At 37.5% G+C, this 18,328-nt stretch overlaps 1 protein-coding gene across 1 annotated transcript in view; it reads left to right on the top strand.

Moving 5' to 3' along the window:
- Plxdc2 (plexin domain containing 2) overlaps positions 1-18,328 on the top strand; it is a 394,422-nt gene that overhangs the window by 291,594 nt on the left and 84,500 nt on the right. The window contains exon 7 of the mRNA XM_013014718.1: positions 10,296-10,395. Within this exon, the coding sequence (XP_012870172.1) occupies positions 10,296-10,395 (100 nt within the window). The remainder of the gene's footprint in view (positions 1-10,295; positions 10,396-18,328) is intronic.

Here is an 18,328-nt window from a genome sequence, read left to right as displayed (position 1 = left end):
CCTGTCCCACCATGCATGGCCAGCTGAACTGTACTTCTGCTTGTTCACCTCTTACCCCTAAAGACAGGTCTTCTGTTGGCTTCTAGTTTTCCCTTTTCTTATCTCTTGGTTCTCGAATGAAATACAGTTTTTAGACAGACAGAACAAGTAACATCTTTGACGGTGTTAAACTAACCTTTATATTTAAATTTCTAATATTTATCCCCAAATTTTAGCCAAGGGAATTAAATCCCAAACTGCCAATATATTTTAGTTAAGCCAGATAACTTGATTACAGTATAAAGTCTTATGCATTTTAAAATATTAGTTTTTAAAATACCAGATTTTCTAATTTGCAAGTTAAAGAATTTTTACAAAGCCATTTAAAACAATGTGAAGATTTTTTTTAAATTTTTGGTAATGTTCAAATCTCATAACCTTTTGAATTTTTAAATTTAAACTCACCCAATTGTTACAGCATGCTGACAATTTTTATCTTTGAACACGTTCACAGACACACACAAAACACTCACACAGATCCTAAAGCGCGCAAAAATCAAAATCAGTCGTACGTACACCTTTTAAAGTTTTTAAACAAAAATTTAAGACAGTATTTCTTTTAAACTAGGTACCTTTGTTGAGCTTTGTCTAGCAAGGCAATTTACTAATTAGTCTTTTGAATCCCTTCTGTTGGAGGAGGGCTGGGGGATGGGGTCACCTGAAACTAAACTTGCCAGATTTTTTTAAATCCAATTTTAGACAAGAGCACTTTACAAATTGTTACATTGTCAGGACTAGCTGAAAAAGTCCAAACTAAGGCACACAGCCTTCTACACCCTCCCTGCTGGCAGCCTCCACAAGGAGAAAATGCAGCCTGAGGCTTGAAGGGAACCGAACTAGCCCAGTAACCTTCCATGCCTCACAGGGAGGGTAGGCATAGCAGGTCTGTGACCGAACCCAGCTGGAACTTTTATTCCCCTAGAGATGTTTAAATAAATAATGAAAACACAGATAAACACAAAACCCAAGGATCCACATTTAAAACTGGTACCAATTCTAAAACAGAACTAGACAAGAACTGAAGGCTGAGTTGGGGACTAATGGACCCCAGTTTATCCCTACTGGAACTCTGTTTTGCTCCCACTCAAGCTGAATCAAGAGTCTGCTGAGTGAGCCTGCCACACTCACCCAGAACTTCCCTACCCCAGAAAACATAAAACAAACACATTAAAGTTAACAAGACAAACAAGTGGCCACAAAGACAAAATCAAGTCTCAGTGAATGGGGCGACATTTCACCACCATTCACTTACCAGGAGACTCAAACCCCCTACTCACCTCCGGAGGATTTTTCTCTTAGATTCCTGCAGACGTTGACCCAGGGGCCTTCCAAGGCGGAGGAGAATTCCCAGTCATCTTGGGGCAAGGGAAAAGAAAAATCCCTAGCGGCCGTCCCCTCAGACTGACAGGTTCTCCCCCACGCTCAGACCCCCTGAGCCAAGGCCCGAGGCTGAGATCTAACTGGGGCCACTCGCAGGTGGTCAGTGGCAATTTTATAATTGACAAACAAGCAAGTTACAAAAGCAAAACTAGTGGTTTTTGTTTTTAAACGAACTAGGGCAAGGTCTCGGGTGTCCTAGGAGTGGACTCACTTGTTGTCCCATCTCTATAGAGAATACAAAACACACATTAAAAACGAGTAACACTAAACAGAGACAGACAGAACCAGACGCCGTGCAGCAACTGAGTACAGATGAGGAAGGATATTACAGATGGGAGCAGCCAACTGTGCCTAACCTCCCCAGAACAGAGAGACACTCGGATCTCATCCTTCCTCCAGACGACCCTGGAGCAGGACTCCAGGGCGGGACCAGGGTACTGGGCACGTCTGCTTTTCCCTCTGGCCCAAATACAGATTCAGATGACCCTGGAGCAGGGCTCCAGGGCGGGACTAGGGTACTGGGCACGTCTGCTTTACCCTCTAGTCCAAATACAGATTTGGATCCCAGAACGTAAAACGAAAGTGACAAACACACAAGACAAGAGCTCTATCTTACCTCCTGCCGGTCCTGGAATCTAGGGTTTGGGGGCGCCTGGTTCCCGGCCAACGCACCAAATGAAAGACTCCAGACTCCTGGGATACGTTCGTCAACGGGAAGGCGCCCCAGAAAACTCAGACTCCAGGCCGGGAGATGCAATAAGCAAGAGGAGTTTATTTGATGTTTGCGCAAACAGACTCTCTGCCCCGGTCAGTCAGAGAGCCCTGAGCAGCGGTTACAAGCCTTTTTAAAAGCAAAAACCACAAGATTAATGCATAACACAAAGCATCCCATGATCAGTCCATTTAAAGGTCATCATATACGCCAACAATCACTTTGCCACGCGGGAAATTTTGTAACACTCTTTGTAAAATGACTGGCCCATGGTTGGTTTAAGGGGGTTTACATGGTTACAGGCCTATGATTGGTTGACATTTGGCTTAGCTTGTGGTCTTGCCAGGTGGTCGTTATCTCAAGGTCCTGTCTGGGGAATTTCTAAATGGGAACTGAGGAACACGTACTGTCTGTTCTTTATATACAACCACTGACTTTGTCCTGGGGCTGGCATCTGGTCCCTGAAACTTAACTCATTTCTGGGAAGGGAAGGGTTAGTGCTAGCGTAAGCAGGTTTACAGAAGCAGAATCAGCAGTTAGCAAATTAGCAAATTGTAAAATGGACACAGCCCTAATTTTTCTAATTCTGCAGTTTCAACTGTTCGACAATCTCTGGTGTCCGTAAAGTTTTAAAAAAAAAAGTGTTTCACAAAAATTTCACAACTTAATTGTGGAGTTAGGTAACACATGATTCTTTATGGCTAAGCAAGCTGAGAAAGATGAGGATTTTTTCTTATATGTGAAATTTAGAAATTCAAACTCTTATTTCCTATTCTGTTAATAACTGACTGCAACCCAAGAATCTGAATCTTTATGTTTTTGTTTACATTGCTATTGTACACTCAGAATGGGTTGTCTGATTACAACCAATATGGACTACAATTTTTAATCTATTAATAATTTAACAAAGAAACCTTTACTCTCAATAGTTTTCAATAAGAGTAGAGGAGATTTAAAGTTAAATATCTTTGTGTCTGACATTGTGTGTCCGGGCACACATCGTCAATTAGAAGTGGCACCTTTCCTGACCTCTTTCTTCTCTTTTCAATTGAAATTTTGAATTTGCAGTCACTCTGCTCTTGGTTTGAATTTTCTGTTACTCTGGATTCACACTGGGGAAAGATGTCATTTTTATTGTATGTATTGAAAATATGGTGACTTTGATCTACTTCCAGTTCACGTGAGAGGCAAGGATGATCATCCGGTTAGGATAACGCAATTAAAAACAAAAAGACTTATAATATTATTACATGGGGATGGACAGAAGTAATGAATAATGGAATCTGCCGATTCTATTTTCTTAGTTAGGCACCTTACCATCTTGTTGAACAGCAAAGTTTATAGAAGGTCACTATAGAGAAACTTCACTTTATTAAGTAAAACCACTTCTTAATCTCTTCCACCATTTATGTACTAAACCTAATGTTCTTTAGTGTGATGCGCATTGCTTCCATGGTAACAGGTTAGCTAATAAATCATCCTTGCCTATAACTTGTAGGTTTTAATGGGGCCCTTAATGCAGTTTTTAAATTTCTTCAAAGACTATTTCTCTTATTTAAACTATAATAACCCAGAATTCATAGTTGTTATGCTGAAAATATTAAAGGAGGAACACATAAAATTTTAGGATTTATGGGAACTGGATAATTCAAGAGAGAAAGAGGCCAGAAGAGACTCAACAATGAGCCAGCCAGCATCAAAGTACAATTTGTCCCCATAGTTACTGTTGTATGGATGAGAATGCTTGAGATAAATTTGATAGATATAGATAGATAGATGTATTAGATAGATTGATATAACATTAACATATATTATAAAATACATAATGAATATAACATATCCATGTTATATGATGCATATATAATACACATATAATATAGACCTATATTTATAATGGAATATGCATATTTTATATATAACAAATAAAACTAGAAACATATAATATACAATATATGATATATATTTCCTAAAACCTTTATAAATCTGCATGTAGAAAATATATATGAATGTAAGTGTATAAAAAAGCATTATACACATGAATTTTGTGTATTGTATACAATATAAAATTGAAAAACCCAAATGGAATAAAATGCTGACTACAAACCCTGACATATTTTAAGGAAAAATCTCATGATGTTCTACCACAGCATTTCCCTGTATTTTAAACATAGGAAGCAATAAAAATTTGCCTACATGCTCTATTAGCTCAAATGGGTTTGCTTGCATGAATGTCTTTTTCTTTTAACCTTACATGAGACATCTCTTGACATGTGAACTTTACTTTCCATAATGTTAAAAATGGACACATGGAGTGGTTCTCACTGTATTAACTTCCAATAACAAATACTAGAAGTAAAAATAAATTAGCGATTCATGTGGCCAAGTAGAAAAATCAGTGTTGTGGTGAAAGATGGAAGTTATTTTTAAAACGAGAAAGCTGTTGCTGATGTTGGCTCTGCCTTTAGCAGTATCTGTCGTGCTGGACGATGGATGTGATGCTGCCAGTGGCTTTCCTTTGCCTTCAATAAAGATAGACGTTATGTCAGAGAGTGGAGGTTCTTGCCCATTATCAGGCCATAGCCTGTCTCCTTGCCCTGTTGTTCAAGGAAGGCTGTTTGTCCCTGAAGGATCTGATGCACTCATTGCCTCTCCCACCCCAGGGTGTAGAGTTTGTAGAGTTTCTTTCTCTTTCCAGTGTTTGTGCCCAAGCTGGACATAAATAAGCAAGCTCACTTAGCTGATTGTGCGCCCAGAGAAAGCCTTCACCTCAAGCCTGACTCTGTAGCCAAGACACACGGTGGGCCTCTGCTTCACTGACTTGTGTTTTAGGAAGCTCAGGTGACAGTTTGTTGTTTTGGTAGCCTGCCATCCTTCACACAGATGAAATGCTGTCTGTGTGCTTGAACAAAGTTGCCAACAACTCAGTATTTGAATATATAAATGAAAGACCTGTATTTTTATTCTTAAGACATCAGAAGTCCTGCAGCAATTGGCTTGGATCTTGACCTGGTGAAAAATAGCTGAAAAATGGATTCTGAATAGGCTCATCCCATTTCTCCTTCACAAATTTCTTTTCTCATATTCTAAGCCCACTCTGAGTTACATAGGGATCAAGTTTGCAGGTGCTCTTTGAATACAGGGGCTGACTTTGCTAATTGACTACATTCTGTTCTCTGACTCCTTTGAGACTTCCCACAGGATGTAACTGTAGAGTTGGGGAATGGAAGTCACGTTATAATTTTTATTTTTTTATTTTTAATTTTAGGTTTTGGAGACTAGATGTCCCTATGTACTCATCAAACTCAGCATTGTTCTGTCTCAAACTAAGATTATAGTTGTACCACTGCTAACATCTTGCTCTAGTTTGCTATGCATTTTACCTTTTGTTTGTGGTATCCAAATTCTGTATCCAAAATTTTGTATCCTGATTTTATTTCACTTAGCTTCATATTATAACCATCTTCTTATGCTATCAAAATTCAACATGAAGATCAATTTTATGATGGGATTCCCTCTCCTGTTTCATAGATAAGCACAATTAATATGTCAAAAGAAAGAGATTGCAGATGTATACTATACAGCTGGTTTGTTACAAATTTGCCTTCCAATTATGGCTCATCTCTGTTTTTAATCTCATCCATGATCGAGTCTATTGCTTAATACCTGGAACATGGAAGACTTGACTACTTGATGCTAAAATGAATTAAAACATTGTGTGAAAAATCACATTGAATATTTCACATTAAATTTAACTGAAACTAATTCTTTGCCCATGTTGTTTGTAGGCAACTTGGTTATTCATGCTTTTGACTCAGTATGTTGTTTTGTTAAAAAGAGTTTGCCTGTTTACCAAATGATACAGACACCAGGCCAGACATTTAAGGAAAAATAGGGTAAGGAAGTTAGGGTGGAGTGGATAAAGAGGAGTAAATGGGCTAGAAAGGTTGGGCTATTTTTGGACTTTGGGTTTGTAGCATGAGGCAGCCAGATACCATACTGTTGATTAGCAATTGGACACAAGATGAATTTAAAATGATTCTTTTCCAGCTCAGTTCTGGAGGGTGTGAATCACCCTTAGAACCTTAGTTACATTCAAGCTCATGCTGAGCACCTGTGCCACCTGGAATTTGCAAGGCAGGGCCTGTGATAGGAATAAATCAATGTTTGAATGAGTGTTGCAGGGCAGGAAAAGGCAGGGGAAGAAAAATAAACCCCAATGCCTGGCATTGCAGCAGCCATGGTCTTTATCTCCTTCTTTCGGGACAGACATCAAAGCTTATATTTTAGGTACAGTGAACCCTGAGTCCTGGAGACATTGATAGACACAGCCGTGTGCAGAAGGAAACAGCGTTTGTCTTTGAATCTTGTTTCCAAGGCCAGGGTGCTCTGCTTGCCTGAACTTGGCTTGCTTCTGATAACTTTCCAGTCTTTATTTTGTCTAGCTATGATAACTCCTTTTTTGTTCTAACCTTACTCTTTATCTCAATAGAGCATTTGTAGGAGAAAAAAAGTTATAACAAATAATCAACTGATAGAATTTGAAAATAAAACAAAAGTTAAAATTCATTTCAAAAGGGGGACTCAGGAATGCATGTGTAAGACAATAGCAAAGTGTTTCTTTTTCTTGGAGGAGGTTTGTATTCGGCTTTGAACTCAGGGCCTTTACATTTGCTTGGCAGATGTGCTACCATTTGAGCCACACAGCTGCCCTTTTACACTTTAAGCAATCTTTCAGATTGTATCTCTCCCTTTTTGCCCAGTAGGCCTGAGATTGCAGTCCTCCAATCTATATTTCCCAAATCGGTGGAATTACCAGCTTGAACCACAGTGCTAGGCTTGTTTGTTGAATGGGTTCCCACTAAATTGTGCCTTAAACTCAGGCATGAGCCACCAGGCTGGGACTGGAATTATATTCTGCCTGGCAACAATGCTTCTTTGCACTCTGTCCTATGAAAATAATATACTTCAAAAGGAAACAGTTCTCAAGAATGCAGAAAGCAAATCACAGAGGGCCAGTTAAAAATTTTAGGTTTACTTTGATCATGAGAAGGCAGCTACTAAAGGCACTTACTAATAATTTAAAAAAAACTCATTTCCCAAAAAACAAAAGAATTTCTGTACTTCAGAGTTTTTTTTCAGTGTTTTCAGACTGGCTGAGTTAGAGGCATCTTGATGATGAATTTTGTGTATAGCAAAGGCAAGCTACACCTACCCATAACCACAGCTTTTAGGTTTTTGACATCTCTTTTCATCATCAATTCACTGACTTGTGTGCCTCATATCCTTATTAACACAGGCTCTTTTGTGGAATACCTGATTATGACAGTACAACACTCTAATTTGTGTGATACTTTTGCCCAGTACTAGCTATCATTATCAATAGTTTGTTTACAAATATATTCACACGCTTTTCTTTGATATTGGGGGAAAATTAAGTATTTCATCTTAAATGTGGCCGTTAGCATTCAACGTAATTCATCTTAATGAATTTTAATTCTGGACATTACTCTCAGAAAATTCAGCCAGATTACTTGATTTTTCTCTATTTCAGTGTAAAAAAGTTATGGCTCAGAATAAGAACAATATTGCAATATCACATATTCAGGCAGAAATCTTTTCTGTCGGAAATCTTTGAGGAAGTCTGGACATGTTCTTGTTTTCTTCGCTAATCTTTGGCAATAACAGGCATTTAAGTTATTTAACATAAACAGGATTTTCAATGCCCAGGTTGTAGTCACTACATACATGGCTTTGGTATCTGTTTATGGCAACACAGGACATGGAATGTTCATGGCAGCTCAGGTGTCTTATACCTGATGGACAGACTAAGAAAATGTGGTATATACACCCAATGGATTAGTGTTCATCCATAGATAGGAAAGCCATTATGTGCTTTGCGAGGAAATGGGTGGAACTGGAGATCATCAAGTTAAGTGAAGTTAGGCACATTCAAAAGGAGAAAGGTCACATGTTCTCTCTCATATTCAGAATTTAGTTTTAAAAGATACATATATATGTATGTGCATATATAGAGAATGGAACAGCCTGAGCATAACTATGGCACTGTTTTGAGAGATGGTAGAAGAGAGAGAGGGAAAGAAAATGATAGAGGTGGATAATATCAAAATACATTGGATCTGTGCATCAAATGGCACAAGGAAGCTCAGAAAGTTGAGTAATAGTGAGGTAGCGGGGATTGAGAAAGAGACTGAGTACAATGTATGTATATGTGAAATATCACAGTGAAATTTCTTTGTGCAACTTAAATACACTAAAAAATAACTGGCCAGAATATACAATAAGTTCTTTTGGAAGGCAGGTACCACTGAGAAGGGGTATAAGGAGGGAATGAAGAGAGCGAAGAAGGTAGAATATGGTGAATGTAGTTGATTGTCATATATAAAAACAAGAACAATGAAACCTGTTGGATTTGTTTTCAGAAGGAAGAAGAGAGAATGAGGGAGAGTGATCTAGTGAATTTGATCAGGATACATTGCATTTGTGCGTGGAAATGTCACAAGGGACCCCCCTCCCTTGGACAACTAACATATGCTAATAGGAGTGTTTTTGAGAGAAAACAAATAAAAAAGAAAACATTCCAGTAGCTTCTAGAGAAAACAGAGACACGGAAAGCTTTTTGTATATTTTTGTTTCAGTATTTAAACAGGACCAAACACCACAATTTTAGTACTCCTAGCCTCTTTCTCATGAAACCTTACTGTATTTTAAAGAAAGCATTTGAAGCCAGTGTACTTGCCATTACGTTGATTATCCAGAACCAGCCATTGCTCTCTCGACTTTTTCTACCTCTGCTCATTTGGGTCTTAAACTCTGAGCTGTCTAGTTGTTCTCTGTGCTCAGAGCTGAAAATGCCCTTCTAATAGAACAGTGTGAAGTCATGCAACACTGCATTTCTCATGTAATGCACAATGAGACCAGAAATCCTGATGCCACCATCTTTATCAAATCTATGGTGTGTCTTGATACTGTCATCTATTTCTACACACCCAGAATCCACCTTTTCCTTGCTGATGTAGAAGCCATGTGTCTTTTATCCGGATAATTTGGATACTTCCTAACTACTTTCTCTATTTCCCTAGGACCCCTGCAGTCTTCATAACTCAACAGTCAATGTGTAATTTTTCAAATGGAAAAGCATTCCTTTCCTCTACTTAAAACTCCAAATATCCATGAAGTTTTCTTTTTTGATGGCTGGTTTTGGGGGATTTTGTTTGTTTGTTTATTTACTATACACAATAGGCTGGCCTTGAACTTATCCTGTAGTTCTGACTGGCCTCAAATTCAAAATCCCCAGTCTCCCAAGTGTTGAGATTACAGGCATGTGCCACTATGCCTGATTCAGTCTTCCTGCGTGTTTTAGAATAAACTCCAATGGCATTGGCATGGCTTACCAAAAAACAAAACAAAACAACAACCAAAAACCCTCTTCTTATGATCTTTCCCCATTATCTTGTACCTTCTTATATGCAAACATTTTAGAAGTACCTATCATATTCAGATCTCTGATTCCTTTATTTAAATTTAGCATGTTTAGGATGACCTATAAACCTCATAAACCTCTCAAGAGATGCTTCACCAAGTATGGTGTACTCCAATATGCATTAACAATTGCCAGGCTAAGCTATATATTAAATCAATCATAAATTACTAATACTATTCAGTAATCAACACAGTGATGGTTAAATTTATATTTAGCAGTGCACTTATTTCTAGGATATTTTTAGCTCCTTGGGAAATAGATATTAAAAAGTAATCTAGGAAAACAATAAAAAATTTAATTCAGGGATTCCTTTCCTCTATTTAAAACTCCAAATATCCATGAAGCTTTCTTTTCTGATGGTTGGTTTTGGGGGTTAAATGTGTAACTTGCAGCACTCAGCATCAGATTCTCTGAAAGTGAGATACATTTCATAGCAAATAGCCATCTCTGCTACCAGGAGCTCTTTCCTACCCTTGAACTCCTGTAGTAGACTGTTATTCTGAGTTGTTGTAAGTCTTCCTTTCATAATATTTCCTGCACTGGATCTAGTCCCTCATCTCTGATAGCCGGTTTGGCTCACTAAGTAAAATGAGAACCATCCCTGCCCCCATCTTTGACTGCTGTTCAAATCTAACACATAGTAATCTGCTTTTTCTTTTCTAGATTCCTGTCTTGGTCACACAGATAAGTTCGACCAATCATCCAGTGAAAGTGGGGCTGTCAGATGCATTTGTCGTTGTCCACAGGATCCAACAAATTCCCAGTACGTAGAAGCATGACTGCAAAGTATGAGCTTTCGGTGCAAGTGCATAGACAATGCCTAAGGGCACCAGTCTTGGGCAGGTGTCACTGAGGAAAGAATCATGTATCTGATGGCTACTTATGACATCTACTATTTGGTTTACAACTACTACTGGGTTGGCTGTCTCCATTATTCTATTTTTTTTAATTTTATGTTATTGCAAAGGTGCTGTACAGAAGGGTGACAGTTGCATCCATTACTCTTGAACTGATAAATGTAAGTAACTGAGATTAAATAGCCCAGCTATGGAATACTTGGCTTGGTTGAACCAAAATAGTTCTTTCATTAATAAGAAGAATATAAAATAGTGATCAATTGCCTGATTGTGTATTCCTTTCCATATTTGTCTTTTTTCAGAACCAAGAATCATTTTATTTTCAACTTAATTTGATCTCAAAGGGTAATATTAGTGAGAGCAACATAATGATTCTTAAGATAATTCCCATTAATTCACTGTGTGAACTGCAGGGAAATAATGCACTAAAGCAAAACAAAGTTTTTAAAAATTGAATTATTATTCCGAAGCTTGTCATAGTTAAAACACTTTCTCTTAGGAAAAAAGTAGAAAAGAAGAGTGAAAAATAACAAGTGACTTCTTAGTGTTTCTCTGGGATATATTACCAGTAATTAGAAATAAATATAAGCCAATCACTTCTAAAATTCACATTACTTTTAAAGCATACATTAAAAAAGCTTTAATAAATAGTAACTCCTTTGAACAACTACTTAAAGATGATAATAATAGTAATAATAATGATAATGATAAAAGAATTCAACTACTTCTGAAATGTATATTTCAAAATAAAAGTCTTTAGGCTTTTATGATCTGGCTTGAACCTCTAAGTTACACACATTCAATGTTTATTTCCATATTTGTTTGTTCATTTAAAATTGAGGAGAAAAAGGAAACTATGTTCCATTTTATGTTTTACATGTGTGTGCAAAACTGAGAGTTGAAAGGGAGATGAAAGAAAAAAATGTAAATTTAGGCAAATGAAAATACCATTGAAGCTCGGTCTACCAGAGAAGCTATGATTCTCTATTTTATTTAAATTATTGTTGTGGATTTAGTTTATTCATATTTTGTGGATTCCATAGTATGTGTTACTTTGGAAAGCTGTTCATCATAGTAGAATGTCAAACAGCTTCTGGGAGTATAGCTTAGCGATAGAAAGTGTGCTAAGTATCTAGATGATCCTTGATTCAGACTCAGTACCAGAGGGAGGGTAGAAGGGGAAGAAAAGAAGGAAAGAAGGAAGAGAAGAAGGAAGGAAGGAGGAAGGAAAAGAGGGAAGGAAGGAAGGAGAGAGGGAGGGAGGGAGAAAGTACTGGAGGAAGGAAATGAGGGAGAGGGAAAGAAAATGGAAGGGAGAGAAGGAGGGAAGCAAAAAGGAAAAAAATTAAAAATGTAAACTGCATTTGTTTTGAGCAGTTTGGACCATGTAAATAACTGTCTTTTCAAGCTCCTGCTTTTTAAACCTCCTTTCCTTGAAAAACAGTCTTGACATAAGTAATGGGAGAATTTGTTTCCCATTTGTGCTTATTTTCAAGCAAGAAGTAAAAACAGAATACATGTCAAGATTAGGTCATTTCTTTCCTCTTCGCTCAAAGTTTTTTTCTTCTTCTTTTATTTCATTCTAATGGTGGACTTAATTTATCTCATGTGTCTGATGTTTGGTCTTGATTTGAGCTGATTCTATTTAATTATGTCATCTCTCAAAAGCAGGAAGTAAATGGAGTGGAAACTAGACTTTTCAGAGCAGTAAGTGGCTGGCAACATTATAAGGGTGATCATCCTTTAGAATGGCATTTGTATATAGCAATTCAACTTGAGAAAGAATGTGTTCCCTTCATTGCATTTCTCCTTGTTAGCTGAGAAATTGTGGGAGGTAATATTCAAGGAAATTGTTAAATCAAAGCAGATTTTCTAGAAACTAAATTACAAGAGAACAAAACAAGGATATATTAGTATGTGTCAACAACAGAAAGGCCACTTGACAGAACCCTTAAATAAGAGGCTGAGCTCCAGAGAGCCAGGATTGGTTCCTGTTTGAGGGGGACTTTCTCACATTCTTCTTTTCAGAGGTGTTAAATAGAGCATGACTTCAGTCAGTTATTGCACAAGGTAAAGGAAATGCTAGTTTTCGTGTATTTGTTGCAGCCTTTTATTCCTGGAAGAATTTTATTTGCCACTCACTAAGGAGATCACATTGCTAATCTGCTATATTATTATTTCCAGAAATAGGCCCACCAGAATACAAAAGCACTATTTTTTTACAAATATATTTTAATGTGTATTAATTTAGTTTGTTCCTCATGACGAAATTATTTTGACTTGTCAGGTTTGCAAAGAGAAAATATCCTTCCAGATAAAATTTTCATTGAATAAATTTACAAAATCCGTATGCATTTGGAGACCAGATTATGTCTAATATTTGGGATCTAATATTCAACTAAATAATTGTATGCCAAATAATAGTTTCAGAGGAAGGCTTTTCTTCAGCCTGTATGGAACAGTAACCCTATTCCTGTTGACTTTCTTGTTCAATCCAGAAAAAAAAAAAAAAAGATTAGTCAAGAAGAATTGGAAGTTCTAAGTCTCAAGTTCTCCCATCTCTGCTGTGTTAAATGAGACCACATTGGAGCAAGAAAATTGGAATTGATGTATTCTATTTAAAAGTCACTGGGGAACAGAAAATGTTAATCTCCTTCAAAATCGGTTTCCATATAACCAAGTGCAACAGGATCACATTAGTAAGGAAGAGAAACGTTTCATTGAATGTCCAGCTAGGCAGACCAGAGATTAGAATTACCCACATTCAGAGTTGTGTAGGTATTTATTTCTTGCTGAGAAAAATATAATACCTAGACATTTGTGTGCTTTTTATTCATTTAAGGAGAACTTAGGTAAACATTTACGTCATGTTCAAAATTTCCATTTTAACACCTGTCACTATTAGGAGTAGTCGTTTAAGTCATTTACACCCTTACATTTTGGTAGTCCATCTTCCCTCTCCTTTGTAGATTTAGGTTACAACAGATATTTCTCCTAAGTAATGAGTGATTTCATTTCAAAGTACAGTATATCAGCCCTTGGACTCATATGATCAGCTTTCTATTCTTTCAGTCATCTCCTTACACAGTTTATAAAATCTAAGCTTTTGGCATAACCTAACCAATGGTAGTATAAGAATCTGAGTCACAGCGTGGAGGATAATTTTCCCCAATGAAACTTTCTCTCTACACTACTCTTATCGGATTGGGTGAAGGTTTGATACCACTTTCAAAATCCTTATTTAGCTTTAAGATTTCTCCTTACTTATTCTTTGTACCAGTGACAGAAAATATTTCCAAAAAATAAATTATTTCGTGTTAACTTTAAAGCATAATTAAAGGCAGTTCTTTTCATGTTAAAAAAAATCAAAGGACTTGATTGTTTAAATATCAAAGGGAATTCAAACATTGTGAGGGAACTGATAAATAGTCCTAAGGTTAGAGCTGAAAATTACTTTGCTATTTCTAGAAACATGAAAAGAAAACCTATGGTGAAACTAATCTTTGTATTAAGAAAATAAAAGACAAAAAAATAGTTAAAAGCACACAAAATATAAAGACTAATGTAGGATGAATATTGATCATGAGACCTTGAACCTATTATTTAGCTTATGTGACTTTTTACACATAAAAAAATGACCATTTTAGAACTTGAAATGCCATGTATACCAAGCAGGAAATCCCCGGCACAAAGGTAGGCATGCAATTGTACCTACAGATGTCATTTCTGTGGTGATTGCCATCAATATCACTATCATCAGTTTAAAGACAGTGGTGCTGATTCGAAACTTTGGCAAAGTAGCATGGCATAAAATTAATCCACAAAAATCAATAGCTTTCCTATATGCCAATGAGAAGAGCGAGGCTAAAATCAGAAAAGCAACTATATTTATAATAGCCTCAAAAAAAAATAAAGCCAGTGGTGCTAACTGGGGGATCACAGTCCAACCCAGGCATCCAGCAGAATGGGTGCTAAGACCATTTTTTTTTTTTTTTACTGTGAAAGTCTTTGGCACGGGACTCAGAGCTACTGTGCTTTTGGAGAATGATGTTGAGTACTTCTTAATGTCTTAGTACTAAGATTTTCAGGAGTGTTTTCTGCCTTTGTTTTCTTACTAATTCACTTTCTCTTTTTTTTTTGTGAAATGCGTTTATAAAACTATAGAAGAGAGAACCACCAAGACCAGCTTTTGTGTTGTTTTGTTCTGTGGCATGGGCAGGGGGAGGGATGGTGTTGTACCAGTCCTTGAACTCCAAGGCCTTGGGTTTGCTTAGCTTGCTTATTTATTGCTGGTGCTCTACCGCCTGAGCTTTGCCACCAGCTCAGAGACAGTTTTCTGATGCTACAGGTCCAGAATTGAAATGAAAAGATCTTCAGTGACTTTGGTTTGTCAAACATCCCAGACATATAAGTATAGAAATATGTCATTGCAATTAGAAGCAGAGTACCTTTTAACTCGGCATAATTTATAAAATGTCAGAAAAACTTAAAAATACATAAAGTTGAAGAAAACATAAAGTACCTGCAAATCTACTTCGAAGTGTTAGCTCTCGAAGCCCTCAAGTAGCTCTACCCAACCCTCATGTAGAACGTGTGCATACACAAAGACACACTAAGAAAGTAGACATTTTGCTTTACATATCATTGTGAACCTGTTTTCCCTTAAAGTGTATGAGACCTTTTCCTATATTTTTAGGTATGGATCTAAAATGCAATCATAATGGAACAGCAGATTCATGTATTTCATAGCTCATGGACACTTTCTCTTCAATGGTTAGAAGATTGCTCATATTAATTATCTGTGCTGTATATCCGTGTTTTCCTGTTTTTACTCATATCTGAGTCTCAAAACATGAATTTGTATATAATAAATACTAATGGTGTTTTACATATTTTGACAAATTGCTTCAGTGTTCTCCCTTTAGCATTATATTAAGTTACCACATTTCCCCAAATGTTGTCAGATTATTATCATTTTTAACATCACAAATCTGAAAAACAGAATACGATATTTCATTATTGCTCTAATTGTCTTTTGATTCCTGGGAAGTTTTGACATTGTGATACGAATACATAGATCCCTTTTAATTTCCATAATTTCTTCTTGAATAACCTAATGACATAATTCTTTGTGGACCTCAGTGTATATTCAATTGCACCATGTGCCTGGTCCTCTGCATACAGGCACAATGTTAGTGCCACTGTCATTTGCTTGTTTTTCTCTCCTCCACTTAAAATGTAGTTTTTTAACCTTTAAAATGCTGACCTTCCAGCTCATGTCGCAGTATGTTTTCTCTCTCCTGAGTCTAATGAGCAGCAAGAAACCCAGAAAATCCACTGGCACTGTCTTCCCCCCTTTCCTCCCTCTCCCTCCCTCCCTGATACCTGCCTGCCTACCTGCCTGTCTGACTGCCTTCCTTCCTTCCTTCCTTCCTTTCTTCCTTTTCCCTCTTCCTTACCCCTTCCCTCCACTCTTTTCTCTTCCTTTAGACCCAAGCCCCTCCCCTTCCTTCACTTCAGTACCCCTACATTCCACTACCATCTCCTCTTCCTCTTTTCCTCCCTCCTTCCTTCCTCCCTCTCTCCATTCCTCCCTCTTTTCTCTTCTTTCTCTTCCTTCCATCTTTCTGTCTTTCTTTGTTTCTTTTTCCTTTTTTGAAAACCTTGGACCTTGTCAATTGACTAATTAGAAAGTTATATGAACACATGCATGAGAATTATAACAACAGAAGCAAATCCAGGCAGCAACTGGCCTAACCTGCAATGTTCCCACTACAAGTTATGGCAGTGACAGTTTCTCAGAGGAACGCACCCCTGTATTCCCTCAGCAGTAGTGTGTTACCTGATACCTTCTTAATACCAAACTTTTCCTCATCAGCATCCCCTGTTACACACTGATCCACAGTGCTCATGATACGTGTGCCTTCCCTTGTGGATTGTTGTTATTCAATCCTCACAAGCAAACATTAGAAATGTAATTGAAAATTAACTCTCGGTCGAAACATATTTTAAAAATTCTGAAAAGATGCTGGAGCATGGAACAAGTAGTAGAATACTTGCCTAGCATGTGTCATGTCCTGGGTGCAATCCCCAATATGAACAACAAACAAAGATTCTTGGAGGATCTTTAAAATCTTTAAAGTATTTTGCCATGCCTGGATATATTTAAAGAATAAATTTACAGATGAGGTGGTAAATTTTCAAAGAAATAGATCAAAATTAGGTAGAGTATGAATAAAATAACCTTCATAAACAGGAACGGAGCTTTGCTTATTATATATGCAAAGTATTTTAAGCTTTGATTTTCCAATGAAATAATAACCTGGACCAATAGAGCGTCCTGTGCTATTGAAAGTATTCTCAAAGCCTGGACTGGTTGTCTTCAGCCTGAAATCCTAGCTACTCAGGAGATTGAAATCTGGGTAATTGTTCAAGGCCAGCCTGGGTAGAAAACCCCTCAAGACTCCATCTCTAGAACAACCAGCCAAAAGCTGGGATAGAGGTGTGGTTCAAGTATACAACTCTAGCCCAGCAAGTGTGAGGCTGCTCCTGGGTCCAATCCCAATACTACTGGGGAAAGAAAAATGTATTCTGCATGTGAAGCTCACTAGTTCGTGAGGTTGCGGTAGATATGCTCTATAGCTGGTGAGCTTGGGAAATGAACTTTAAATTCAAGTTAATTAATTAACTTTATGCTAAGCAGACACATGTGACTGTGGGATGCCAGATTGGACCAGGCGAGAGCGCCAAACATATATTTAAATAAAATGTGGAATACCACATACCATTTGCATAAACTTATTTTATTCTTAACTGGTCTTAGCATCTCAGCTATTGCTAAGTAGTAAATTCTCAAATATAAATGTACTTATTAAACAGTCTATTTTCCAGTATAAACATGGTATCTCATTTCCAGATAAAAAATAATTTGTAATTTTTATTTTGTGGTAGGGCACATCCATTTTAATGACTTAGTAAGTATAATTTTTTTTAAATGATGTGAAAACTGTAGAAAATGTAGAAATGTAGATAGCTGCTGTTAATTTGAAGATTTCCTTTCTTTTGTCATACTTTATGAAAATCTATTTTGAGTCTTTTCAGAAGAATGCAGCCTCACCTGTTATTTTCAATGTTAATGATCATTTCCATTCATTTATGGCCTGATCAACTTATAAATCTCCATTAAATTGCATTGCTTAGCTCTCCTCATAATGGAAAGCCCTTCAAAATGATTCATTCAGCAGAAGGTAAAACAGCTTTCCCTAACACCACGATTTCATTCGTTGTTTGGGTTCTTAGTTCTTTATTAGCTCACAAGATGCAACAAAAGAATTAGATAGCATGACTTCTTTTGTTAAAAAAAATGCCCTTGGATGAAATACTTTGTAAGACCAGGTGCCAGTGGCTCGTGCCTGTAACCCTAGCTACTCAGGAGGCTGAGATCTGAGGATCATGGATTATGGTTCAAAGCCAGTCCAGGCAGGAATGTCCCAGAGACCCTTCTCTCCAATTAACCACCAGAAAACCAGAAGTGGCACTGTGGCTCAAGTGGTAGAGCACTCGCCTTGAGCTGAAGAGCTCAGGGACAGCACCTAGGTCCAGAGTTCTAGCCCCACAACTGAAAAAACAAACAAACAAACAAACAAAACCCTTCTAGCCGGGCGCTGGTGGCTCACGCCTGTAATCCTAGCTGCTCAGGAGGCTGAGATCTGAGGATCTCGGTTCAAAGCCAGCCCAGGCAGGAGAGACCATGAGACTCCTATCTCCAATAAACCACCAGAAAACCGGAAGTGGCGCTGTAGCTCAAGTGGTAGAGCACTCGCCTTGAGCTGAAGAGCT

The sequence above is a fragment of the Dipodomys ordii genome, unplaced genomic scaffold (assembly GCF_000151885.1).
Source record: "Dipodomys ordii isolate 6190 unplaced genomic scaffold, Dord_2.0 Scaffold24, whole genome shotgun sequence".
Lineage (NCBI taxonomy): Eukaryota > Metazoa > Chordata > Mammalia > Rodentia > Heteromyidae > Dipodomys > Dipodomys ordii.
Note: the sequence above shows the minus strand (reverse complement) of the source record. Positions and strands in the feature narration are given on the sequence as shown.